Here is a 26985-nt window from a genome sequence, read left to right as displayed (position 1 = left end):
GTCTCTGTATGTCATTGAGTGGCTCAGCCAGAGCCCGGACATGAACCCGATCTACAATAACATCTCTGGAGAGACCTTAAAATAGCTGTGCAGCAATGCTCCCCATCCAACCTGACAGAGCTTGAGAGGATCTGCAGAGAGGAATGGGAGAAACTGCTCAAATACAGGTGTGCCAAGCTTGTAGCGTCATACCCAAGAAGACCCGAGGCTGTAATCTTTGTCAAAGGTGCTTCAACAAAGTACTGAGTAAAGGTTCTGAATACTTATGTAAATGTGATATTTCGTTTTTTTATTTTTAATACATTTGCAAAAATTTCAAAAAATCAGTTTTTGCTTTGTCATTATGGGTATTATGTGTAGATTGATCAGGGGGGAAAAAACTATCAATTTTTGAATAAGGCTGTAATAACAAAATGTGGAAAAAGTCAAGGGGTCTGAATATATTGCGAATGCACTGTATGTGGGTATGTGATGTGTGTATGTAAACATACACATTTTCTATGTTTTGTATATGTGTTAAAATTAGGATTGGAGTTGAAGTAGAGCATATAGCTATGCTAAAATTTGGTGCTACCGCTGCTGTTCTAGAAAATCCAAGGATTCAGGGTTTTACATTTCAGCCTGCCAACCTGCCTCTGCCCTATCTACAATCCAGCAGACTCCAACCAGCTCACAGAAACAAACCGCTGATTCACACACTTGTTTGCGTGTGTGTGCGTTTACGCGTTCGTGCATCTGTGTTTGTCTCCCCCATGCGTGTGATATCCACGTGAATTGAGTGACACTGCAGTTTGAGGGCAGTAGAGGGACCAGTGTGCTTTGCAAACTGTGGCCAGTCATGGTACTGCAGGCTGGCAGAGCAGAGACAGGCACAGACTGTACTGTTAGACTGTCTGATTCTGCAGCTGTACACCCAGACAAGCCTGAAATAAATCCATGCTCTCTACTTCCTTTGAGACCCGACTGAAAAAGTCTTAAGGTTGTTTATCTTCTGAAATATTTTTGTGTTGCTTCTGTAACCACTGTGGGTTTTGAGTTTCTCTGCTTGTTATTCTTAGTACTGTATATCTGCTGCTCAGAAATCCATGTTATAGATGGATTAAAAGGCTGACAGATTCTATTGGAGCTCGCTCTGTAGGCTGACGATTTGTTCTGATGGTTCTGTGTGGTCACCGCTGACTTCCACTGCTGTCACTGCAGAATGGGCTCAACGGTTTGCATCTGGCCTCTAAAGAAGGCCACGTCAAGATGGTCCTGGGGCTACTACACGCTGGCATTGTCCTGGAGACCACCACTAAGGTACTACTCACACACTGCTCACTGCTTACCATGACTCCACCCACATAGTACCACAGGTGCATAGCACCTACCTCTAACTTCTGATTGAGATATTCACCAGCTAGCTATATAACAGACTGTTTACAGACAGGATCCACCGCATGTATTATAAGCCTATACACATGCTTATGACTTATTCCGCTCATATGATTGGCCTGTAAACATATATCTATCTAATAAGTCATAACTAATTATTTCTGAGCTGTGTTTCATTAAGGAAGCTTTTTAAATAGAGATTTTGGTCATTAGGCTGCTCTCTGCTCCCTGTGTGTGTGTGTGTGTGTGTGTGTGTGTGTGTGTGTGTGTGTGTGTGTGTGTGTGTGTGTGTGTGTGTGTGTGTGTGTGTGTGTGTGTGTGTGTGTACAGAACATTGCTCCCTGTGTTCCTGTGTCATGCCACTCCAGCCGTGTTTAATGTGGCACTAATGTGCCAGTCATTCACAACCTTAATGAATGAAACAATGTTTGTGTATGTGTGTCTGTCACCTCCAGAAAGGGAACACTGCCCTCCATATCGCTGCATTGGCAGGCCAGGAGAGAGTGGTGGCTGAGCTCGTCAACTATGGAGCCAACGTCAATTCCCAGTCACAGGTGAGTCATCGGGGGGGGGGGGGGGGGGGGGGGGGTTGTGTGCATGTATATTTGTGTGTGTTGCTGGTAACCATGCGCCATGTGCCTCTTCATTACAGAAAGGCTTCAGTCCCCTATACATGGCTGCACAAGAGAACCACTTAGATGTAGTAAAGTTTCTGCTAGAGAACGGAGCCAATCAGAGCCTTCCAACAGAGGTGAGTGAAAGCCCACAGAGCAAACAGACATTTAGTTGTTTCTCAGATGTGTATTGGATTCAGTCCAATAGGCAATGCTACATTAACTTTCTCTCATCTTTCTATTACAGTAATCTCAATGTACATTGTCTCAAATTTGCCACTATCTTTATTTTCTTTCTCTCTCTCTTCCTCTCCCTCTACTTACCCATCTCTCACCCCCTCCATTATCATTTGGCTTGTCTCCCTTTCCCCCTCTCCCTCTTTTCCTCCTACTCCCTTGCTGTCTCTTGTTGACCTTGCTTACCTTCTCCCTCCCCTCCTCCTCTTTACCCCTTCTTACTTTACTATCTCACTACCTCTCCCTCTGTCCTTTCCTCTCCCCTTCCTCCCTTTTTACCCCGGCCACCCCTCCCTCTATCCCTTCTTCTCCCTCCCCTCTCTCACCCTGTCTGTCAGGATGGGTTCACGCCGCTGGCAGTGGCTCTTCAGCAGGGTCATGAGAACGTGGTGGCCCTGCTCATCAACTATGGCACCAAGGGCAAGGTCCGTCTGCCCGCTCTGCACATCGCTGCACGCAACGACGACACACGCACTGCCGCAGTGCTGCTGCAGAACGACCCTAACCCCGACGTCCTCAGCAAGGTACTATTCAGCGTGTGTGTGTGTGTGTGTGTGTGTGTGTGTGTGTGTGTGTGTGTGTGTGTGTGTGTGTGTGTGTGTGTGTGTGTGTGTGTGTGTGTCTGTGTCTGTGATGACTCATTAAGGCTTAATATGCTGATGTCGTTAGCTGAAGTAATCAGTCATAACACTGTTGTGTTGACTTGGAGAAAAACAATAGCAACAAAAGTGATTACATGAATAAACAAAAAAGCTGCCTGCAAACATGGATTATGAAAATAACATGAAAAAAATCTCTTTCTCTGTCTCTATCTGTGTGTGTCTCTCTCTATATATTTTTCTGTCTCTTTATCTCTCTCTCCTTGTCTCTTTTTCTGTCTCTTTATCTCTCTCTCACTCTTTCTGTCTCTATCTCTTTTATCTCTCTCTCTCTTTTTCTTTCTATCTCTGTTTCTCACTCTGTCTCTCTGTTTCTCTCTCTATCTTTGTCTGTCTGTAGACTGGCTTCACTCCTCTCCACATTGCGGCTCACTATGAGAACCTGAGTGTGGCCCAACTGCTAATTAACAGAGGAGCCAATGTCAACTTTACTCCCAAGGTCAGTCCATTAACCCTCACCGCTACTGCCTTAACCATGACATTGATAACATAGTCCCTCAAAGACCCCATTTCCTAACAGGAGAGTCTTTGATTAAATTGATTTAGAATTTGTTCTTTCCCCTTTCTCAGAATGGTATCACCCCCCTACACATAGCCTCCAGGAGGGGTAATGCGATCATGGTTCGACTTTTGCTGGACAGAGGGGCCCAGATAGATGCCATGACCAAGGTACTGTAACCCTACACTTGCTCCTCCTCTTCTTCCTTATCCTCGTCCTCTTTCTGCCATTTGACTTGAAAGCTTTTGGACCCTACCTGGCTCCTTCCATCTATTTAGGATGAGCTGACCCCTCTGCACTGTGCGGCCAGGAACGGTCATGTCAGGATCATCGATCTCCTGCTGGATCTGGGGGCTCCCATCCAGGCCAAGACCAAGGTCAGCCAGAGGCCTCTCGTGGCCCACTAGGGAAAATAAAGGGCCATACTTTATGGCCACTTTGGCACAATATCACACCCTTAAGGCCACTTTGGCACGATATCACACTCACTTGCAATTTTTGCAGTAACCAATGCCAAATGATCCTCTGCCAACTACGCTGATGCGTCACTTATTTCAGTATTATGAATTTATAGATGCTTTCTTCTCTCAAAGGTCACTGCTCTTCTCTTTGTTTCTCTTTCAATCCTTTTATATCTTTCCCGGTCCTCCCTCTCTCCCCTCCAGAATGGCCTGTCCCCCATTCACATGGCGGCCCAGGGAGACCACATGGACTGTGTGAGGCAGCTCCTTCAGTACGACGCTGAGATCGATGACATCACGCTGGACCACCTGACTCCTCTACACGTAGCGGCCCACTGTGGTCACCACCGCATGGCCAAAGTGCTGCTGGACAAGGGGGCCAAGGCCAACGCACGTGCACTGGTCAGCAGCTCTTCTAAGTGTCCTTCTATTTCTGTATACTGGTACTTAGTGTGTGAGGTGTACTGGAGATGTCCGTTGGTCAGGTTACTGAACTTTTATAACTGGGTTGCGTATAGCAGGCACAAAGAGTAGAAAACATTATGAGATACGAATAAGCACACAATAAGTACAGGCAGTACCATTTCCGAATGTGTTCTCCCATTTTGTGCATACTAAACGCAACCCTATGCTGAATTTGCTACATTTTCGGTCTGCGTTCCTATTGTGTTCAGAATGGGTTCACTCCCCTCCACATTGCCTGTAAGAAGAACCACATGCGCTCCATGGACCTTCTGCTGAAACACTCTGCCTCCCTAGAGGCCGTCACAGAGGTGAGATAACACCGTACTTTTTGTTATTGTTGCAATTGTTGGGTGTCAATTCTGTCATTACAAAATGTCTGGAGGTGTAAATGTTATGAAACCTTAACCCTTAACTCTCCTCTCTTCATATGCTGTTTCTCTCTCCCATTAGTCTGGTCTGACCCCTCTTCATGTAGCAGCCTTCATGGGGCACCTGAACATTGTGAAGAACCTGCTCCATAGAGGAGCTTCACCCAACGCCTCCAATGTGGTGAGAGAACCCCCTTTATAACATTTATTCCTGACACAGGGGGGGACATTTCCATCACACTCTGATTGACTAGAAGTAACTTGTTGAAATGAACACCAGCAAAGGTTATGGTAAATGGATTGGCATCTGGTCCATGCATTAATAATAATTGAATGGCTAAGGCCTGTTCTCTGTGTGTATGAAGTGATATTTTATGTGTGTTATTGATATTACATAGCATAGTCATGTGTTTAATGGCAGAGTGATTGTGACAGGCTATGTGACCTCTGACCTGGGTTTGTGTAACAGAAAGTGGAGACGCCCCTCCACATGGCGTCCAGGGCAGGCCACTGTGAGGTGGCTCTGTTCCTGTTGCAGAACACAGCACAGGTGGATGCCAAGGCTAAGGTACTGCACACACTGTCATGTAACCATACATACTGCACACATCTACTGTGTGTACGTCATAATGTTTTACAACAAACTCTGTCCTGGCTGGAATACACATTCAAACCACCAACGCACATTTATTTTCTTCAGCTACAGTCTACAACAGCATACACTGCACAAATACCTCACTGTTACTGCTCGCTAAATACAATTATCATTCCAACCTCTGTTTCTGCTCACTCTCAGTCTTTCTCTCCATCCCTGTCTCTCTAGGATGACCAGACCCCTCTGCACTGTGCTGCCCGTATGGGACATAAGGAGCTGGTCAAGCTGCTCCTGGAGCACAAGGCCAATCCCGACTCGGCTACCACCGCTGGCCACACCCCCTTACACATCGCCGCCCGCGAGGGACACCCCCACACCACCCGCATCCTCCTGGACGGGGGGGCCCAACAAACCAAGATGACAAAGGTTCTCCTTTAATTTACTGACTTTTTCTCTGTCTCTGTATCTGTATCTCTCTCTCTCTCTCTCTCTCTCTCTCTCTCTCTCTCTCTCTCTCTCTCTCTCTGTCTTTCTGTCTGTCTCTCTCTCTCTCTCTTTCTGTCTTTGTCTCTCTCTTTCTCTCTCTCTTTCTATCTCTCTATGTCTCTCTCACTCTCTCTCTCTTTCTCATTCTCTCTAACCCCATTTCTCTCTCAAACTCATTCAATCTCAATCCTAATCCCTTCACACCTGACCTCTTTTAGTTCTCCTGCTCATGCTGAATCTGTGTTTGTGTGTCCAAGCAGAAAGGCTTCACTCCTCTCCATGTGGCCTGTAAGTATGGCAAGGTGGATGTGGTTGAGCTGCTGCTGGAGAGAGGAGCCAACCCCAACGCGGCTGGAAAGGTATGAAGAACACACTGCAACGCAGCATGGACTGTCCTGTGCTTTTTTTTGATCAGTTTTAGGCATACTGCTCAATGGTGTGACCCACCTAAAGCTTATGGATCTTTCCTGTGACCCAAGTAACAAATAAACCTTATTTTCTTAGCACTGACTGTCTTTAATCACAGCCCAAAAGGAATCACTGTGTCCCACCATTTTAGAATCGTTATGCACCCACAAAGGCAGGCTGATATTCTGTTATTTCAATAGCTAGTGACAGTAGGTGTGTGTATGTGTGTCCAAGCAGAATGGCTTGACTCCTCTACATGTGGCCGTCCATCACAACAACCTGGACGTGGCCAAGCTGCTGGTTAGCAAGGGAGGCAATGCACACAGCACTGCCCGGGTATGAGGAACAATGTAACACACACACCACACTTATACTGTATACCCCCCCCCTTTTCAGGATCATTGTTCAATATGATAATATGACCCACCCATTGATGATCCAGTGTATTACCCCTGCTGACTCCTGTGTCTGTCTATAGAATGGCTACACTCCCCTGCACATTGCAGCCAAGCAGAACCAGGTGGAGGTGGCCGGGTGCCTGCTGCAGTACGGAGCCTCTGCCAACGCTGAGTCCCTTCAAGGGGTCACTCCCCTCCACCTGGCCTCCCAGGAGGGCCGACCGGACATGGTGGCCCTGCTCATCTCCAAACAGGCTAACGTCAACCTGGGGAACAAGGTACTGGACCAGAGAGAGGAACAATTCATCTCTGACCTTAGCAGGGTTTGAGGCAAGCTTTCAGGGAAAGCTAGCTAAGTTACACAGGGTTTGATAGACCTATGGTAAGATAAAATGTTGAGGGCTACAGGGCATGATGTTTTCATCACTGTGTCAAACAGGTTACTGTAATTACCTACTAGTATAGCATGCATGCTGTGGTACATATTTGACGTTCCACTGTGACTCAGACTGACTCAGAGCTGGTTAGTGAACAGACTGACCAACAACCTCGTGTTCCCCTTGTGTCTATCAGAATGGACTGACCCCTCTGCACCTGGTGGCCCAGGAAGGTCACGTAGGGATAGCAGACACCCTGGTCAAACAGGGGGCATCAGTCTACGCAGCCTCACGGGTAAGGCATACATATGATATCAACCACACACCTCATAATAGAGTATAACAACAGAACAGTTTCGTAATGTAGTGTAATGTAGACTTTTTGTTACATTCAGTAGAGTGGGGTTCAGTATAAGCAGTATAATGTACCACACACTATGATGGCATGTCATATCCAATACTTTTCATACAGCATCCACACTCTCAAATATGTTTTACTGCTAGGACTGGTACAACAAAGCCACCAAGCTGTTTATAATGAGGCAGTAATGAGGCCATTGAAACACTGCCAACTCTCACTATTTTCTCTCTGTCTCTCTCTCCCTCCCTCCCTCTCTCGCTCTCCGTCTTTCTTTCAGATGGGCTACACAGCGCTTCACGTGGCCTGTCACTATGGCAACATCAAGATGGTGAAGTTCCTCCTGCAGCAGCAGGCTCATGTGAACAGCAAGACCAGAGTGAGACGCTGCTGCTACACTCCTCCTTACACATGGCACCTGTTAGTGTGGCTCTGCCCTGCCTCACGTCACTTCCGCATTCACTCCAATTACATTAGATTGGACATGGAATTTATTGTCAATGTCAGCAATCTTGCATTTACTGTAGCACTCAAACTCTCTCTCTCTCTATGCTCCCTCTCTCCACCCCCCTATCTAGGTGGGCTACACTCCCCTGCACCAGTCCGCCCAGCAGGGTCATACTGACATCGTTACCCTGCTGCTCAAACACGGAGCCCAGCCCAACGACATCACCACTGTAAACACACCCTTCTTTCCTTTCCTCATCCCTTCATTCCACCCTTCTCCTCTAGATCTGCTTTTCCTTTACTATATATTCTCTTCTTCACTTCTTCACATTATCCCCTCATTGCTTTCCTCTACTCTCCTTCCATCAGGCTTCCATCTACAGGCTTCTTCTGGTGTCTGAACTGTGTGTCTCCTGTCTGTCTCTGTTCTCTGTGGTAGAATGGGACTTCTCCTCTGGGCATCGCCAAGCGTCTGGGTTACATCTCTGTCATTGATGTGCTGAAGTTGGTCACAGAGGAGGCCGTTTCTGTGGTGAGCAGCACTTCACAAGGTTACTAGTGTGTTTGTGTATTCTGTGAGTCGCTGACCTACAGTACAACATGTTAACTGGAATTATGTATTTGAGCATGTCAGATGATAGCACTCATTTCTCTCTCCTTCTCTTGACTTTTCCCAGATCACCACAGAGAAACATCGGATGAGTTTCCCTGAGACAGTGGATGAGATATTGGATGTTTCAGAGGATGAGGGTAGGTTGGTGCACTCCCGAGACACGTTTATTCTTAGCTCGTAAGGCTTTCTGTCAGAAATAGTACTTCTGTGTGTCTTGTGATTGTCAGCCCCGGTTCAGTGTCATGGCAGAGGACCGAAGACTAGAGAAAAAGGTCAAGCACTGCCATGAGGCTGAACCTTTTATTTTATTACCTTTATTTAACTGGGCAAGTCAGTTAAGAACAAATCCTTATTTTTAATGACGACCTAGGAACAGTGGGTTAACTGCCTTGTTCAGGGGCAGAACGACAGATTTTTACCTTGTCAGCTCTTGCAACCTTTCGTTACTAGTCCGACGCTCTAATCACTGGGCTACCTGCCTAGTGGTTAGATGACTAGCCTAAACAATGCCTTTTTCCATTTGTTTTGTAGGTATTGCAGCGCTAACATTAGGTAGGACTGTGTCCGTCTCTGTTTTGTCCGGTCATCTGGTGGCTCGTGCAATTGTGCCTTCATTGCAAGCACTTTCTCATTCTCTATTCTCTATCAATCTCTCTTTATAACTCTCACTTTCTCATACATTTTTCCTGCTATCCTGTTCTCTTTCTCTCTCTCTCTCTCTTTCCCCTCTCTTTTCTCTCTCTCTTCCTCTATGCTCAATGTGATGTGGTCATGACATTTGCCTTTACCGTTCTGCCACTGAGGGATACAGTCCTGCAGTGCTTAATTGATCAACAGACTAATTACATAGATACAAGTCCAGCTGAGAAGCACTCAAGGAACATCAAAAACACAGTGACTGTGTGTATACCCCTCTGTAACGGCTTGTAGTTATATGAACCTTTTTCAGTAACCAAGGCATTCCCTCCCATACAGAAATCCAATCTCTAACGGGCATGCTCACTAAAGCTGTAACCGGGTGCCATGCTGGGGACCATGCAGTGTGTGTTCTATTCTGTGTTGTCAATCGTCTTGTTTTTCCATTGGTCTCATGGGCTCTGGTTGTTGTCGGTTTGACTCCATTGCTTTGATCGATCTGAAACTGCTTGGTGATGTTACTATATGTGGAAATGGATGGATGGTGGGAGGCAGTGGGTAGTGGTATTGTGGCTAATATGACTGTGTAGACTCTCTATTGACTTGTTTCTGTCTGTCTGTCTGTCTGTCTGTCTGTCTGTCTGTCTGTCTGTCTGTCTGTCTGTCTGTCTGTCTGTCTGTCTGTCTGTCTGTCTGTCTGTCTGTCTGTCTGTCTGTCTGTCTGTCTGTCTGTGCTCTGCAGGTGATGAGTTGCTGGGGATGGATGGTGCTCGCTACCTGAAGCTTGATGACCTCAAGGACCAGGATGATGATTTCCTGTCCCCTAAGAAGTCCCTGAGAGACTTTGAGGGTGGACTGGGTACCACGTAAGTGACAATGCCAGGGTCGGTCTGAACACGTTGTGCATCAGAGTCCAGTCATCTGAGGAAATGTCCTGAAATGTGAGGGAAAGGATTTTCCACCATATTCCTCTTTGGCCCACTCACTTCTTTTATCTCTTTCTTTTTTTTGATGTAGGCCATACTCTCCTGCAATTCCCAGAATCCCATGCGTGTCCCCTGAGACCATCCTGCTGGAGGGGGTAATGTTTAAAGGATTTATTAATTATGATTGGATACAGGTGGTAGATGTATCTCATCAAATGCAATTGCTGATGATTAGAAAGTGCTCTCTCTCGCTCTCTCTCTCCCTCCCTCTGTCTCCACAGCACACCCCTGTCCCCCTGCCTAAGGACTATGATGAGGACTCTCTGATCCCCAGCAGTCCTGCTACAGAGACCTCTGACAACGTCAGCCCAGTGGCCAGCCCTATACACACAGGGTCAGTTTACTCCCTCTACAGTGCTTACGCACTACAAAAATAGAGGTGTACACCCTATTACACACAATACTAACACATTACAAGCATAACGAATCTGCAGCTTTCTTCATATTTCTTCTATTCAGTGTGATTACATCCCTTTTACGAGGTCATTATGACTGTTTTGTGATTTAGTTTGATCAGGATGATGTTGGATGAAGCACGGTTGGACAGTTATTCTCTCAATAATGGTGGTTCTCATTGGTTGCTGTTCAGGTTCCTGGTCAGTTTCATGGTGGATGCCCGGGGGGGCTCCATGCGTGGCAGCAGACACCACGGCCTGCGTGTCATCATCCCCCCTCGGACCTGTGCAGCCCCTACCCGCATCACCTGTCGTCTGGTCAAACCCCAGAAACTCACCACCCCTCCCCCGCTAGTGGAGGGAGAGGGCCTGGCCAGCCGTATCATCTCCCTGGGGCCCTCCAGTATGCACTTCTTAGAGTAAGTGTGTGTGCAAATGTGTGCATATGTATGTATGTGTATATGTATATGTTTATATGTCAGTCAATCACCCTGTATTTGATGGGAGAGTGGGGATCTGGCATTTCACTGTCCAGTGTAGAGTGATAGTGACGATTGTTTTATAGGGGGAAAAAAACTTTTTAGGAGCATTAAACACAATAGATTCAAATACTAATAGCAGGGCTCGACATTAATCACACAAAAATCACAATGTCAAACAATTAGGATCAGAGAGGCAAACATTGGAATAATTTTCAAATAAATGTTTCAAATACATAAATAAAAAAGCCTATATGTCAGTGTAGTTGATATGCATATTGACCACAGCCTCATGTCAAAACCGATGCTGACATGAGGCGCCAGAAAATGTAGCCAAACTTTAATGAGACTTTTAATTACATAAATATAGGCTAATGTCATGTTTGAAAAATATAATGAAGGATAATTAGCGTCTAAAGGCTTGATTCTGTCAAAATACTCTAGGCACGGTTCGTTCGGATCAAATGGTCACAAGGCTGGAGAGTGAAGGATAGTGCCTGTTGTGCACTGCACATCACCCACCTGGAATCTGAGCAATCAATCAAATGTATTTATAAAGCCCTTCTTACATCAGCTGATGTGTCACGATCATCAAAAGGAGAGGACCAAGGCGCAGCGGGCGTATAGTTCCACATATTTTATTTCAAAGTAAACCTTAACAAAACAACAAAGAAACAACGAGCGTCCAGTACAGAGCGCACTAAGGCGCTAACTGAAAACAATATCCCACAACACAGGTGGGAACAATGGGCAACTTAAATATGATCCCCAATTAGAGTCAATGATAATCAGCTGCCTCTAATTGGGAACCATACAAATACCAACATAGAAATAGAAATGCTAGAAACCCCCCTAATCATGCTCTGACCTATACACCATAGAGAACGACATGATGTCACAAAGTGCTGTACAGAAACCCAGCCTAAAACCCCAAACAGCAAGCAATGCAGGTGTAGAAGCACGGTGGTTAGGAAAAACTCCCTAGAAAGGCCAGAACCTAGGAAGAAACCGAGAGAGGAACCAGTCCAGGGGTGGCCAGTCCTCTTCTGGCTGTGCCGGGTGAAGATTATAACAGAACATGGCCAAGATAAAATGTTAAAATGTTCATAGATGACCAGCAGGGTCAAATAATAATAATCACAGTGGTTGTCAAGGGTGCAACAGGTCAGCACCTTAGGAGTAAATGTCAGTTGGCTTTTCATAGCCGATTTCAGAGTATCTCTACCGCTCCTGCTGTCTCTAGAGAGTTGAAAACAGCAGGTCTGGGACAGGTAGTATGTCCGGGACAGGTAGTACGTCCGGGACAGGTAGTACGTGAACAGGTCAGGGTTCCATAGCCGCAGGCAGAACAGTTGAAACTGGAGCAGCAGCACAGCCAGGTGGACTGGGGACAGCAAGGAGTCATCAGGTCAGATAGTCCTGAGGCATGGTCCTAGGGCTCAGGTCCTCCGAAAGAAAGAAAGAGCATACTTAAATTCACACAGGACACCGGATAAGACAGGAGAAATCCTCCAGATATAACAGACTGACCCTAGCCCCCGACACATAAACTACTGCAGCATAAATACTGGAGGCTGAGACAGGAGGGCTCGGGAGACACTGTGGCCCCATCCGACGATACCCCCGGACAGGGCCAAACAGGCTGGATATAACCCCACCCACTTTGCCAAAGCACAACCCCCACACCCCTTCGAGGGATATCTTCAACCACCAACTTACCATCCTGAGACAAGGCCGAGTATAGCCCACAAAGATCTTCGCCACAGCACAACCCAACCCGGATAGGAAGATCACGTCAGTGACTCAACCCACTCAAGTGACGCAGGGGCAATCAGCATTTTGAAACAATTTAAACCCATAAACTTAATTGTTTAAAACTAGGATGTTTTGTCATTTTTCGAAGCATGTCTTACCTTGTTTCAAAGTAGACTTGACAAAATACGACTATAGAAATGTTGAGGGAGTTACTTTAAACACTTAATATGCCTTTGAAACCAGCATTTTTTTAATGTTCTATTGGATTTCAAATCAACTTTCCATTACTTTCATAATCCTAGTAACCCATGCTAGTTGATGCATCTTTAGATCTCCCCTCTTTATTAATTTCGAATGGATATTTTCATCTGTCATACAAAACCTCTCGCGCGTGCAGTAATTGTATTTTGGAACATTTGCGCATAGCCTACAGCCATGTGTGCATTGTTGAGCTTATAAAATGAACAAATAAAACTTTATCAAAATGTTAAGCTAAATGGTCTGATTTGTTGCATCAGCCTCATTGCTTTTTTACATTTTTTATTTGCAGTGGTTTGAATTTTGGATCTGTCATCCCAGAACTGTCCCAGAAGACTGTTTTGAACTGTATACATATTTTTTTATCATCCCAGGGATGACGGGATGCCCTTAATTTCGAGCCCTGGGGGATTTATTTTATAAAGACATTACAAGTATTTGTGACCGACCTCGATTCGGTCATATGTTACAAAATTTGAAATTGTGTTTTTTTCCATTGAATAAAAGTACAGACTCAGAGCTACAAAATGGTATATCATATAATGCAGTTGAGGAACAATGGGAAAGTAATTCTGCTTTGAAAGTTGCTAAACTTTTAAACCCACTTTTGAGAAAACGGCCCTTGAATGTTCTGGTACACCTACTGGAGACCTCTTCTTTGTCTACACCTATTCCGCATCATTCACACCCTGTTAAGCCTTAGCCCCACCCATCTCTTTAAGTATTCACATGTGAGGCCATGTGGTAAACAGAGTGGGTAAGGTAGTGCACTAAACAACCAAAGATGTCAAGACTAAAATTGGTGAAAGTAGTAGCTAACAATATGGAAAAACTCCATGTAAAAATACACTTGATCTAGTCCTTGGCCTATATCCTAATCTGACTTTGGTACAGGTCATGTTGTTCTTCACATGACCGTCTCTGTGTGTTTAACTCCGTTCTGTTTGTACAGCTTGTTTGGCCCGAGTTGTGTCAAGTCACTCCGGTTCAAAGTGATCGTTTGCAGAAAGTAGTCCATCACAACTTTTTCCCACTGATGTTGATAGCGCCTGCTAAATTCAGGGCAGCAATGTTGTTGAGAGCAGTGGCAACACTTTTGCACTTCTCCATGGCTAACTTTATATCTTTCAGAAAAGCTGCTGTAGAAAGGATTATCAACACATACTAAGCAGCTCATGTTATAAACAGTAGCATGCTACATGGAAGACCAATCCGATCTCGTCTCTCAGCATGTCCAGCCCATCCATTTTCTCAGCCAATCATGGCTAGGTAGGAGGTTCCTATCTTTTTCCGTGGCTAAAACAACTAGGCTCGTACACATGAACATTCACATGTTCCAGAAGGGATTTCTGACAAAAAAAATTCAAATGCCTCTCCTGTGAAGTAGTGACGTTCGACATATGACTAGCTTCCTGAAACGGGTCATATTTGATTGTAAATGTAATTTTATAGGCTATCAAGGGTGGCCAACCATCCTCCAGGAGAGCCTTAAAGGGGCAGTGTTGTATTTTGAGACAGGCTTGAATATGCAAAGAAGCCAATAGGCGGAGTGTAGCCTACATTTTTGTCTGATTCTCTATGGTAAAAAAGGTAGTAATGCATTTTATTTTGTAAAGTGGTTCCTTGCATCATACAATGATATAAAAATGGTGTTACAGACCAAGTGACTTGAGCTTTTGGACAAGTACAAAATCAGATCTACAAGTGGCAAAAAAAGTTAATGTCAAGCCCTGAATAGTATAATAATAGTATGTTAATGTAGAGTGGTAATGTCTCTATAGGCCAGTGATAGTGGAGATTCCCCACTTTGCTGCTCTGGGTCGAGGGGACCGGGAGCTGGTGGTTCTGCGCAGTGAGAACGGCTCTGTCTGGAAGGAGCATCGCAATCGCTATGGCGACGAGGTGCTGGAGACCATTTTGAATGGCATGGATGAAGGTCAGTGTAACAATGATAAATGTCATCCCCCTACAGCAGAGCCAGCTGTATCTTCATGCACTATCCTGTCTATCTAAGGACAGACTATTCACATGTACCACACATTTAAGTAGTCTACAGTATATCATTTGAACAACAATGTTATACACACAAAAACATACCTAATCCATATGCCTCTCTCTCTGCCACCCCTCCCTCAGACCTGGAGAGTCACGAGGAGTTGGAGAAGAAGAGAATCCGCCGAATCATCTCCACTGACTTCCCCCTCTACTTCGCTGTGGTGTCCCGCGTCCAGCAGGAGAGCGACCTGATTGGCCCAGAGGGAGGTCAGCTGACCAGTAACCTGGTCCCTCATGTCCAGGCCATCTTCCCTGAGACAGCAGTCACCAAGAAAGTTCGGCTGGGGCTGCAGGTGAGGAAGAGGATGAGGAAGATAAAGAGGAGGGGAGAGACCAGCAGAGATATGTTCAGCAGTTTCACACACCGAACATCCCTCCTCTGGGTTCTGTCTTTTTAAAGAGGACTTTATGGAAATGCAGGCTTTCATGCAGGAGTGAATAATGCTTTCTGCCCTGCTCTTACAAAGAGCTGTCCCAGGACTGTATTCAATCAAGTTTGATTGAATGGGACATCTTGGCAGGTAGCTGCTCTGTTTAGCTTACTCAATCAGTGCTGTCTGCCCTGCCAAACAAGCAAGGTTGGCACCACAGCAACAATGGAGCTGGCTAATGCATCAAACTGACTATGGCATATACACATAGAAACTGGCACTCAGGAATGCTGACTACCTCCAAATACTGAAGCTGGATTCGTTTTATTTTTCCATGACCACAGTTTGTTCTTTTATTTCTTGCTGAATCTGTGTCCCATATCGCTTAATTTTTTTGTACACTGTATTTGTCATATAGCATTTTTGCATGTATGAATGTTGTCTTTTTCTTTTTTCTTTATCCAGCCTTTCTTCACACTTCAGTTCCCTGAGCTAAATCCTGCTATGCTGACAAAGATGATGAACTGATATTCAAATGTGCATGTTACTTGGTGTTATGTGTGAGTATGATTGTGTGCACTTTTTGTCCATTGGTTAGAGAAAAGAGTAGGACTATGGTAGGACTATGTATTATGTTGTCTGAATATGTGTGAGTTTGTCTTAATAATAGTTTGTTGACTGTGCTCCGGAGGGCGAGTAATGTGAGACAGAAAGTTCGAAACTAATTTTGTTATATTTATTCCTATTTTTGTCTCCCATTTTAATGCATCACCTGTCCTTTCTCCTTTATCCCTTTCTCTTTTCTCTCACTCTTTCTCCTCTCTCTTCTTTCCTCTCCCTCTTCAGGCTCAGCCAATCCCAGATGAGCTGCTGACTCAACAGCTTGGTAACCAAGCGACCTTCAGTCCAGTGGTCACGGTAGAGCCACGACGACGCAAGTTCCACCGGCCAATCGGATTACGTATCCCACTGCCCCCTTCTTGGAGGGAGAGTCCACGTGACGCTGGGGAGGGGGACACCACCAGCCTGCGCCTCCTCTGCAGTGTCATTGGTACGGTCCAGTGTGGAGTTTACTTTATACCCTTAACAACTGATTCATGGCCAAAAGCATTCATTGCCAACATAAGTGTTAGGACAGGTTAGGACAGGGGTGAAGGCGATAGAACTAGTGCTGACCAACATAAAGCATCACGAGCCAAGCCAGTCAGTTTTATGAAAGCGGTACGGGAACAATAGCAGGTCTCTGAGGGGAAAGAGAGGGAATGAGTAAGTGGAGGTGTATAAAAAGAGAGAGATGAAACAGTCCTTTGTCTCCCAGGTGGAACAGCACCTGCCCAATGGGAGGATATCACTGGCACCACCAAGCTGATGTACACCAACAACTGCGCCAACTTCACCACCAACGTCTCCGCAAGGTGTGTCCTAATTCACACTCACAACAGTCAGCCATGCTCTCTCCTATAGAGGTTATACAAAATGTATGAAGCAGAATACCCTTATACTATTTACCTAATGCATATAGCCAGATGTAACCTCATCCTGTGCCAAACCATATTGAGTTCCATCCACTGACGATATGGAACACCTGACTTTCCATTACCTGTACTCTTTAACACAACACACACTCTCTCTAACGACTATCCCTCACCCTTTTCTGTGCGTCATCTCTCCTCTCATCCTCTGCCCAGGTTCTGGCTGGCAGACTGCCCTCGCACGGCCGAGGCAGTGACCTTCGCCAACCTGCTGTACCGGGAGCTGATGGCAGTGCCCTACATGGCAAAGTTTGTGATATTCGCAAAAATGAATGAGGCGCGCGAGGGCCGCCTACGCTGCTACTGCATGACCGACGACAAGATGGACAAAACCCTGGAGCTGCACGAGAACTTCAGCGAGGTGGCACGGAGCAGGGATATAGAGGTCAGCAAGGGGCAAGGGTCAGGGGTCAGGGGAAAGGGTTTTAGTGTGTGTGTCAGTAGGTTCTACTGTATTTAAAGATGTTCACATAACTCAGACATTTGTGTAAATAATCCATTGAAGGCAATGGAGGATTTATCTCCCCTGACTCTCTGTCGCCCCCCTAAGGTGATGGAGGGCATGCCGCTGCACCTGGAGTGCTCTGGGAACCTGGTGCCTGTGAGGAAGGCCACTCAGCAGCCACGTAGCTTCAGCTTCCAAGCCTTCAGAGACAACAGACTGCCTGTCTCGGTCAAGGTCCGTCTCCCACTTGTTCTCTATGTTTTCCCATAGGAATTGTGATAGAGTCAATTTAATTGAAATGTCCATCTGTCAGTCAGTCTGTTTTATTCCTTCCAGGACATGTCAGTATGTCAAACTGTCTGTTTATGCATTTAACATGTTAGTCAGACAGGTTTTGTGTTGAATCAGCAGTTGGTCGGTCGACAGTCAGTCGGTCTTTTGATCCAATCTACATGTCTGTGTGTACATCTGTCCCGTCCATCTATTTCTTTATCTTTTTATACGTTTATTACAATCCTTGTGTACCTTCTCCCATCTCTATCACTCCATCTCTCCAGCTGTTTCAAATCTATCTTTCTCTCCTTGTTTAACTGTGTTGAGTTCCAACCAACACTTTTCTATCACATACACCCTGTCCCTCTATCTGTGTGGCTGTCTGTGTTCCTCTCTGTTTGTGTGTCTATGGTATGTGTCTGCGTGTGCGGCCATATGTTTGTATACCAATAAATCTGTCTGTGTCTTCTGTATGTCTGTCTGTGTGGCTTTGAGTGTGACATGGTGTATTCTCCACTGTGGTGTACCTACCGACTCTCTCCCTAGCTGTAACTGTGTGCACGTCCTTTAGCTCTTTCACTTTCTTGCCTGCCTGTCTGTATGTCTGTCTCACTGTCTCTCTTTCTCTCTCTCACGGTCTCTGTTACTGTCTGATCTGACAGACGCCCAGGTAAATGAGCAGGTAAATCTCTCTCTCTCGCCTGCCTATGGACTGCTTCCATCCCTTCCCCCCTGTGTTTCTGCTTGACAGACCCACTACACTGCAGGTTGTCTAATTCCCACCTTTGCTCTGTTCTTCTTCCCCCTCTCTTTTTTCATAATTTTTCACCCTATCCTCTTGCCCATCCTCTTCTTTATCCTTCATATCTGCTCCTCTTACCTCTGTCACTCTCTCTTGTCTCTCCTCCTCGAATCCACCTCTTCTGGTTTTCCTGCTTCTCTCTCACTCTCGCGCTCGCGCTCGCTCTCTGTCTCTGTCTCTGTCTCTGTCTCGCTCTCTCTCTGTCTCTCTCTCTCTCTCTCTCTCTCTCTCTCTCTCTCTCTCTCTCTCTCTGTCTCTGTGTATCTATCAGGTTAGAGACAGCAATAAGGAGGCCTCTGGGTTCCTTTCTTTCCTGCGGAAGTCTACCAAGTATGAGGACTCCCAGCATGTGCTGTGTAACCTCAACATCACCATGCCACCCTGTGTCAAGGTACACACACAGTCTCTCATACACCCACTAAACTACTCATATGTAACCCCTTTTAACCCTTCTAAACCACACTCCACTACCAACATTACACACTCACAACCCCTCTTAACCTTGCCAATACAAAAATATCTTATTTCCGTTCTACATTAGCAGATATCATTACAGTCATTAATTGAATTGACATTTTGAATGGGGTGTTTTTTTTGTTTTAAGGTTGCTGTTGATTAATTGGTTCTCAGTCGTGACAAAAGATTTGCAGTACCTCTTAGGGAGCTCTGTCTGCACCTTCCTCAGCTGATGAATGATCAGTTGAGCTTTGAAGGCTTAAAAAAGACCTGAAATAAAGACCTGAAATACAGACTTTAAGAGATACCGTATCTAAAGAGACTAGTCAGTCTGTTGATTGGCGGTTTAAAAGCAAAGATGAACCAAATATTTAGATGTCCTGCTATAAACCCAGTGCTATTTTAAGCATTTTTTAAAATCTCAAAATCTGTTTTATTTCCACTAAGATAGTACAGTACAAAGTAATAGTCACAAAAGCAGCATAGATACAAGAAACCACATTCAAACATATCATTAGACAACCTTGGGAGAAGTTGCTAGTATTTCAGAGATAGTAGCCATATCTAGTCACTGATGTGTGTGTGCTTTGTGACTGTGTCCCTTGTGTGTGATCCAGGTTGTGGGGAGTGAGGAGCGCAGGCGAACTCTGACCCCGCTGGCCCTGAGGGAGCGCTACAGCGTGCTGAACGAGCCCGGTCTCGGTAAGTCACACCATGCCTGTCCAGAAGCCCTCTCCCCACTATACAGGAGGAGACAGGGCCTGAATGTTGCACCCCTTCTCCCCTGCTTCCCAGTCTACTATTCTCTCTAATTCGTGCACGCATGAGCCTTGGATGCACTGCACTACTACACCCCATAATACACAGCAGTGTGATGAGGGCGCTATATTGATCATGTGCCAAAGATTAGCTAATACCTACACATCCAAACAGCTCCATGGAAAACTATAACCCTTCCAGAGTTCTGGTAACATTAGTACTGAATGACCTGTTATGGTTTGCATGCCGCTGGTGCTGGTCGCTCCACTGCGAGTCCTGTTAGCATGGCGGATATTTAGCATTTAGCTTAGCGCTGGGAATGGTAGGGTCCTCACAGTGGAGCCAGACAGAGGAACCCTCTGATTGGCCCATGGTAGATGAGCAGAGAAAGGAAGGAGTGCTCATTGGTTACATGGTGAAAGACAGCACTGCTACCTTGCACCTCAGTTCCTCATGGTTATGTTACGCTAACAGAATGGACTGGTGTCTGAATTAATGCCTCCAATACTCTACCTACCTCTAAGCTACCCTGCCTATAGTCTGCTAACACACATGGATCGTATGGGCAAAAACACTATACTCTGTGGGTAATGTGTCAAGGTAAGTTTGCTATCTTTTTTAAAAGCAACTGATTTTAATGGGTTTGATATATTGGGTATTTTGGTGATTCGTTTGGTCTCCTTTAATGAGTAACATGGAAAATTGTGTAAAAATGTTACAGTTGTTGTTCTATACTGTTTATGCAGTATACAGTGTTCAGTTGTAAAGTCGGGATTGAGTTATTCATTTGCAGTAGATGTTCTGAGTCAGACACAGTTGTGCTTGTAAAGTATATTTAGCTCTGAGACTGTTCTGTTTCTGAAGTTGTCTTTTTTTACAGTGAATGCCATGGAGAGGACAGAGCTCAAGATCTCCCTCATATCTGAACAGCTGGGCTTGAGCTGGGCAGGTCAGTGCTCCTCTACATGGGTGATACTGTACACAGTCTACTATATTTGGTAAGATAAACTTACATACGTATTTGATTTACCTAATTATTTATTCTCTCAGAGTTGGCGCGGGAGCTGCATTTTGGTGTGGATGACATTAACAGAATCAGGGTGGAGAATCCTAACTCCCTCCTGGACCAGAGTTCAGCCCTGCTAAATCTGTGGGCCGGCCGGGAGGGCAAGAGGGCCAAGAGTGAGTCTCTATCTGTCTGTCTGGCTGTCTGTCTCTCAGTCTGTGTCTTACTACAGTCCCCCAGCACAACTCTCTTCATTCCTTTCCCTATTTTCTGCCCTCTCTCTCTCCTTTCCTTCCTCTTTCCCTCTGTCAGTGGAGAGTGTGTATGGGGCTCTCAAAAACATTGACCGTTCAGACATTGTGAGTTCAGTGGAGGGCCAGCCACAGGCAGAGGCCGGGGCCTCAGAGGAGGGGGCCTGCAGACTGGCCGACCGCGACTCCACCCTGCTCTCCCCCAGTGTTATCAATGGTAAGAGACACATGCACAGAGATGTGCATACACACACATACACATACAGTTGCGCTCACACACACACATTCCACCAATGTGATCAGTAGTATGAATAGACCATACTTGCCCCTAGTAATGTCAATGGTGAAAACAAGATCAATGAGAAGACCAATACTCTTCCCAAGTGTATGGGTAACACAGATTGAACCTTATCTCTGTTGCTCCACAAGAGATCACGGACACAGGTCGTCCACCTGTAGTCTACAAACCACGAGTTATTAGGCACCCATTTTTCAGAAGGGGTAAGTGGGCTGCATGGTTGATTTCTTCTGATGATTCTCAAAGGATTTTGAGTCACTTCTGAGGAAGGGTGCGATTTCCACCATAACCCAGTGATATGTGAGCATGTAATGTGAGCATTTCCTTATTGCATTTTGGTGACAGCCGTCATTCCAGTTTCACTGTTCTGACACCTCATGCTTTATGGCGGAACATGATGGTTCTCACATGACGTCATAGGAGATGTGAGGATAAAACCTCAAATAAACACAACTTGAAGACATATGTCATTTGAAATGAAAGTTCTACACATTGAGTTAATTATCAAAGACTAAAATATACATTTTACCCCTGTGTGTTTATGGTTTAGTCTAGTATATGGATGAGTCGGATATGCGTGTGTGTGTGGGGGGGTGAACACTAAGTGGCACTAGTACACAGTTTGCACACAGTTTGTATGCTCTGGGCCTCCATACCTTGTTCCTTTGTTACTCCCCTCTGTCTCTCCTAAATCTGTCTGTCTTTCTCTCTGTATCTGTGACATGTCATATCTGCCGCCCAGCCACCCTCCTCTTCCTCCTCCTCAAAGCTCTTCCTCTCCGACCTCTGACCTCATATTGACCTCTGGGCCTCTCCTCTCTCCTGTCATCTGATTTTCCCGTGCTCACGTGTTCAGTCAAGCGGGGACGCTGTCCTCCTCTCTCGATGTAGCTCTGTGTCTATGCATGTGCATGCTGCCTGACTCACTGTACCTCTCGCTGTGGCTCGCATCAGGGAAAGGTGTGTTTCTATAGGTCTGGGAAGGTCAGTGGGATGGAGGGGTGGAGGGGTATCAAAATAAAGTTCTTGCTATCAAAATAAACATTTGCTGTTTTGGAATAAGAACTGTGTATTTGCATGGCATGCTTTCTGTATGACTATTTCCTTATGTGTATTTTACTTTTTCTTGTTTCTCTGCTTTTTGTCAAACTTGTTTTAAATGCTGTATTAACTCCTTAAATCTCAGTGGGGTTTCTGTGAATTCTATGGTGTTGGTTTAATGCTAGGCTGTAACCCAAAGTTGACCGAATAGCACATAATGTTCTAAAAATAATGTAGCTGTGACATGACAGCTTTGTCATTAAGACAATGTTGTCGTAATGTTACAGATACATTGTTAGAATGTGCCAGCTAATGGGTTCGATGGTGTGGAGGAGTGTGTGGGCCTGGGTGTGTGTGTTCCTGAGTACAGTGACCTGTGAACCGTGTGTGTGTTTTCATGTGTCTCTGTATGTTCATGTGTGTGTTGTTCATAGGTGGACAGTGCTGTGCATTGTATTTGTGTGTTTGTAGATTGACAATCTATGTGGAGTTGTTGTGCTTCACTATGTGTTGTAATGTTATTTTTACACTTTTGTCTTTAAATTGGGAGGTACAGTAAGGACTAACCCAGATAAACCATCGTCATTCCAACTCATTTCTTCAACATCCGTTTCATTCAGAACACCTCTACCCCTCTTCATCCTCACTTCTACTGTCTCTGTAGTGCATCATCACTATAGCATCCCAGAAACACACATGCACACTCACATACTCTAACACACTTTTACAGTTAAACTATTCTCCGTAGGCATCACCACTCTGAAAGAAATAAAGCCAGACTTCATTCATTGGTCCAGTGCCCATGAACACTTTAGTTCCTTCTCCACCTTAGTACCACATTACATCATACTCATTACCACCTAGAACACAGACTGTCTTCTCCACCTTAGTACCACATTACATCATACTCATTACCACCTAGAACACAGACTGTCTTCTCCACCTTAGTACCACATTACATCATACTCATTACCACCTAGAACACAGACTGTCTTCTCCACCTTAGTACCACATTACATCATACTCATTACCACCTAGAACACAGACTGTCTTCTCCACCTTAGTACCACATTACATCATACTCATTACCACCTAGAACACAGACTGTCTTCTCCACCTTAGTACCACATTACATCATACTCATTACCACCTAGAACACAGACTGTCAAGATGTAAATATACAAAGAAGTCACACTGAAAGCCTTTTAAGACGGACGGACGGACGGACGGACGGACAGACAGACAGACAGACAGACAGATGTATTTGTATGTGTGTGTGTGTGTGTGAAGGTGAGTGCAAGTAACTTGTCATTTTCCCAGCAGCTTCCTGACCCTCTCCCTTATGATTAGGTTTGGAACGATAATGGAATTTGTATCTCAATGATTATAGTATCACAATAAAAAAAATGTATCACGATAATAGACATTGGAGCCTATCATGAAGGTGGATGTGTTTAAACCTAAATGTTGTTGCCAATAACTAATTGAGAACAATGAAAATGATATTGCAATAAACATGGACACAATTAAATTCAATATCACAGGTATCATTGAACATGCGTATCGTGATAATTTGGTAGTATTGATTATCGTGCCAACCCAACTTACCCCAAACACCCCACTAACCTGCTCTCTCTTAATATCTTGGATGACAGTTTTAACTGCCACTCCACATTCTTACTTATTAAGAAAACCTTCTACCACTTCACCCCTTTCCCATAGACAATGGACAGACAATAAATAAGACTCCATGTCTAAGCCTGTATTCCCTTTAGAACACCTGCTGCTCTCAGGGTGAAAATCCTGTCACATGTCACAATACTGTAAAACTGCTTCCTTCCGTGCAGCCTTATTTAGAAACACTGACATATCACTAGATCAGTGGTCTGCAAAATCACAGTTTTTCATGGAATGTGAGACAATTTTTTCACTACTACTGATTCCAAGAAGGTGCCAGTAAGTGTGTGTGCCTCCTTAGAACTGGAAGTAGTGAAAACAAATCTAGTCACTTTCTCTTACCCAGCATATTATTACACAGGACTGAGCCCCACTGTTTCCTATAGGGCAGAGAAACAGTCCCACTACTCCCACATCCCTGTCTAATCCTCCTCTCCCCTCCCCTAACTCCCCCATCCCTGTGCCTGCGTGGTGTTAGTCTCCCTCTCTCTTTATCTCGCCTCCCTCCCAGGTTACGGGCTGGTGCAGGAGGAGCTGCTCTCCCCGGCCTCCTTGCAGTACAGCCTGCCCTCTCCACTGGGTGCTGAGCCCTACTGGCAGGAGGTCTCCAGCCTGGAGTGTGCCCCAATCGCCACCACCGAAGAAGACATCCTGATGGAAATGTCTGACGTGCAGGTGTGGCCCTCGGGGGTCAGCCCCTCCCTGGTCACAGTGGAAGACTCATCCTTGGATGGTAGCAGCCGGGCTGACGACTCAGAGGGGGCCACCCTGTCCCTTCCCTTCAGCCTGGGGCGCCCCAGCAGTGGGGCAAGCGGGGCCAGTTGCTCCATCATGGAGCTGGAGGAGGAAGAGGAAGGGGAGGTAGAGGAGGTGCGGCAGGAGCCGGCAGACAGGGACAGGGTGAGGGCCAGCGGTGCGGTGCCAAAGGTCAACCTGAATGGCCAGCTGGGAGGTCAGAGGTCGGAGGGCAGGAGGGTGGAGGGAGCAGCATCAGTGGCGGGCAGCAGTGTGACTGGAGGAGGAGGAGGAGTAAGGCAGAGTTCAGAGGAAGGGCTTTCTGTTGTTTCAGGACAGCAGGTCTACGCCCAGCTGTGTGAGATGTCAGGACTGAGCCGAACCATGGAGCACAACGGAGACAACAGGTGAGACTCAGTCAGGGGTTCAGACTGGTCTAGTCAGACAGTCCTGCTCTCAACCTTATACTGTATGTCTGTACTGAATCCATACTCAATACTCAATTCCATGAATACATTATGGCATTCTTTGTTTGTGTATTTTGTCTGTCTGTCTTATTCTCTTTCCTACTCGCACCTCTGTCTCTGTCACTCTGACTCTCTGCTCCTCTGTCCACTCCATCTCTCTGTCCCTGTCTCCCCCTCTCTCTCAGGGTGGTGGGAGGCAGTGCATTCCAGCCATACCTACCCGACAAGGACTCCCTGCATGGCTGGGCAGGGTTGCAGACACCCAGGATGCCCCGGCAGAGTGTGGAGACGCTGATGATGTTACCAGGGTCACGCGAAGCCCAGGAGGCTATCTTGACGCCGGTGTGTGACATGGGGCATGCTGTGCAGGGAACTGTTTGGCACCTTTGACAAGGGGCTGGGCTTCTTTCATCAGGAGGCGGGCCTGGGAGCAGGAGCGGAGGCGGGGCCAAGTCAGGTTGTCACGCCGACTGACCACCTGCTGCTTCCTGTGCCTGGAGGAGGGACTTCCTGTCCATGCCTGCGATAGATAGGACAATCTTTTAATTTGGTTTCAATCATCAAAATTCCAACCATCAACATTTTTATGATGTTATGCTACAACATCACCTGAAATTGGGTTAATGGGATAAAGTTGTGTTGCGTGTTTTGTAAACCTGTGTCCTAATGTCATTTGGTAATTGAATGTGTTATATCCTGATGTTTTGACACAGATTCATGTTGATAAAGAGGACTATGCTGTTGAGTTTTTGGCTGAGGAGCAGTTTGTGGATGAACATGGAAAAGTCGTCACTAGAAATGTTGGTTTGTCTTCTTCTGCACAACTATTTCCAACAAATAGACTCACACACTCACAAATAGACACATACAAACATACATACAGAAACACACATGCTTGCAAATACACATCACATAGATCAGTGTTAACTCCTCTGAGTGTTTTCTCCTACCCTGCTCCCTCCCTCCTTGCTGTACTGTAGGTGGGGGTGGATGTGAGGAAGGGTGCTCAGTCAGTGAAGCGCACCAGTCTGCGGAGAGTTAAACACTGAAACACACATACCCAGTCCTCAAGGTACGGAACACACAAGCTCTCGTGTATATATTCCAGTGCTTGGATAGATGCTTTTAGAAGTGTCTATAAGACCCTGGTCAACCAGAGAGGGTTGAAGTTAAACTGGCTAATGTAAATGACAACCCCTGCACACTACTCCTTTGAAATAATGTTACAAAGTGAAAGATTAAAGAATCTTTGTCCGACAGCTCTCATTAGAGCATGTATGTGTACATAATATTCCATCACTTCTGAATGAGAATACATCACTTGTTATCTTTAGGTGTTGTTCATTTTTCATTTAATCAGTTCCTTGTTATTTCATCATCTTTTCTGGATACCTCTGCCCATCTCTTTAAATGTGATGAGATTGTAGTAGTTAAAAACAATTCCCTTTTTACTGAATTCAGTTTTCTTTTCTGTCCCCTAGGACATCCACTGCCAAACTATCCTCCACAAACACAGAGCCAGGTGACAGAGGGAAATGAGGAAAGGATTGAGAGGAGAGAAGAGGGAACGAAGACTGATAGAAAGACTAAGATCTGCAAACAACAAATACAAACACAAAATCATCTGCAGAACGACCCTGGAGTTCCACAGCAAGAGGAAAATAGACAGAGATATACTTGTAGTTTTGTAACATTTTTTTAAAGAAAAAGATACTAAACTAGAGTAGAGCATGATTTTTTTTCTATGAAAAACATGAGAAAATCCAACCCCCAAAAAATGCAACAAAAAGTGCTTCCTATCAACTGTAACCGCATGATTGACTGATGGTGCATGACCTTTGAACTGTCATTATCTACAAACTGAAGGGGAACAAGGTACACGGCCGACTCAGGACTGGGTCAGGGGTGAGTTTAAGGATACTTTTTCCCCCAAAAGGGAGTGGTTTGTG

General features: G+C 45.5%; 1 protein-coding gene across 9 annotated transcripts in view; it reads left to right on the top strand.

The window, feature by feature from the left end:
* The window catches only part of LOC115159615 (ankyrin-1), a 108850-nt gene extending 82152 nt beyond the window's left edge, over positions 1–26698 (top strand). For 3 of the 9 annotated variants that reach the window (XM_029709501.1, XM_029709495.1, XM_029709503.1), the window contains 42 exons: positions 1201–1299; positions 1830–1928; positions 2027–2125; positions 2564–2749; positions 3225–3323; positions 3455–3553; positions 3662–3760; positions 4049–4246; positions 4519–4617; positions 4760–4858; positions 5147–5245; positions 5501–5698; positions 6019–6117; positions 6401–6502; positions 6645–6842; positions 7138–7236; positions 7580–7678; positions 7878–7976; positions 8186–8278; positions 8424–8496; positions 8891–8911; positions 9738–9861; positions 10013–10076; positions 10203–10315; positions 10571–10795; positions 14650–14804; positions 15005–15216; positions 16141–16345; positions 16613–16709; positions 16983–17211; positions 17377–17505; positions 18618–18737; positions 19420–19504; positions 20442–20510; positions 20612–20743; positions 20880–21035; positions 21248–21319; positions 24346–24976; positions 25222–25378; positions 25750–25836; positions 26017–26108; positions 26518–26698. In XM_029709501.1, coding sequence (XP_029565361.1) covers positions 1201–1299; positions 1830–1928; positions 2027–2125; positions 2564–2749; positions 3225–3323; positions 3455–3553; positions 3662–3760; positions 4049–4246; positions 4519–4617; positions 4760–4858; positions 5147–5245; positions 5501–5698; positions 6019–6117; positions 6401–6502; positions 6645–6842; positions 7138–7236; positions 7580–7678; positions 7878–7976; positions 8186–8278; positions 8424–8496; positions 8891–8911; positions 9738–9861; positions 10013–10076; positions 10203–10315; positions 10571–10795; positions 14650–14804; positions 15005–15216; positions 16141–16345; positions 16613–16709; positions 16983–17211; positions 17377–17505; positions 18618–18737; positions 19420–19504; positions 20442–20510; positions 20612–20743; positions 20880–21035; positions 21248–21319; positions 24346–24976; positions 25222–25378; positions 25750–25836; positions 26017–26085 — 5487 coding nt within the window. In that variant the 3' untranslated portion in view covers positions 26086–26108; positions 26518–26698. Of the gene's footprint in view, positions 1–1200; positions 1300–1829; positions 1929–2026; positions 2126–2563; positions 2750–3224; positions 3324–3454; positions 3554–3661; positions 3761–4048; positions 4247–4518; positions 4618–4759; positions 4859–5146; positions 5246–5500; positions 5699–6018; positions 6118–6400; positions 6503–6644; positions 6843–7137; positions 7237–7579; positions 7679–7877; positions 7977–8185; positions 8279–8423; positions 8497–8890; positions 8912–9737; positions 9862–10012; positions 10077–10202; positions 10316–10570; positions 10796–14649; positions 14805–15004; positions 15217–16140; positions 16346–16612; positions 16710–16982; positions 17212–17376; positions 17506–18617; positions 18738–19419; positions 19505–20441; positions 20511–20611; positions 20744–20879; positions 21036–21247; positions 21320–24312; positions 24977–25221; positions 25379–25749; positions 25837–26016; positions 26109–26517 lie in introns of all 9 variants that reach the window. The other 6 variants (XM_029709502.1, XM_029709496.1, XM_029709497.1 and 3 more) reach the window with 5 other exon arrangements.
* Positions 26699–26985: the final 287 nt, after the last annotated feature.

Source organism: Salmo trutta, chromosome 23 (genome assembly GCF_901001165.1).
Source record: "Salmo trutta chromosome 23, fSalTru1.1, whole genome shotgun sequence".
Taxonomy (NCBI): Eukaryota; Metazoa; Chordata; class Actinopteri; order Salmoniformes; family Salmonidae; genus Salmo; species Salmo trutta.
This window is presented reverse-complemented; position numbering and strand designations above follow the sequence as displayed.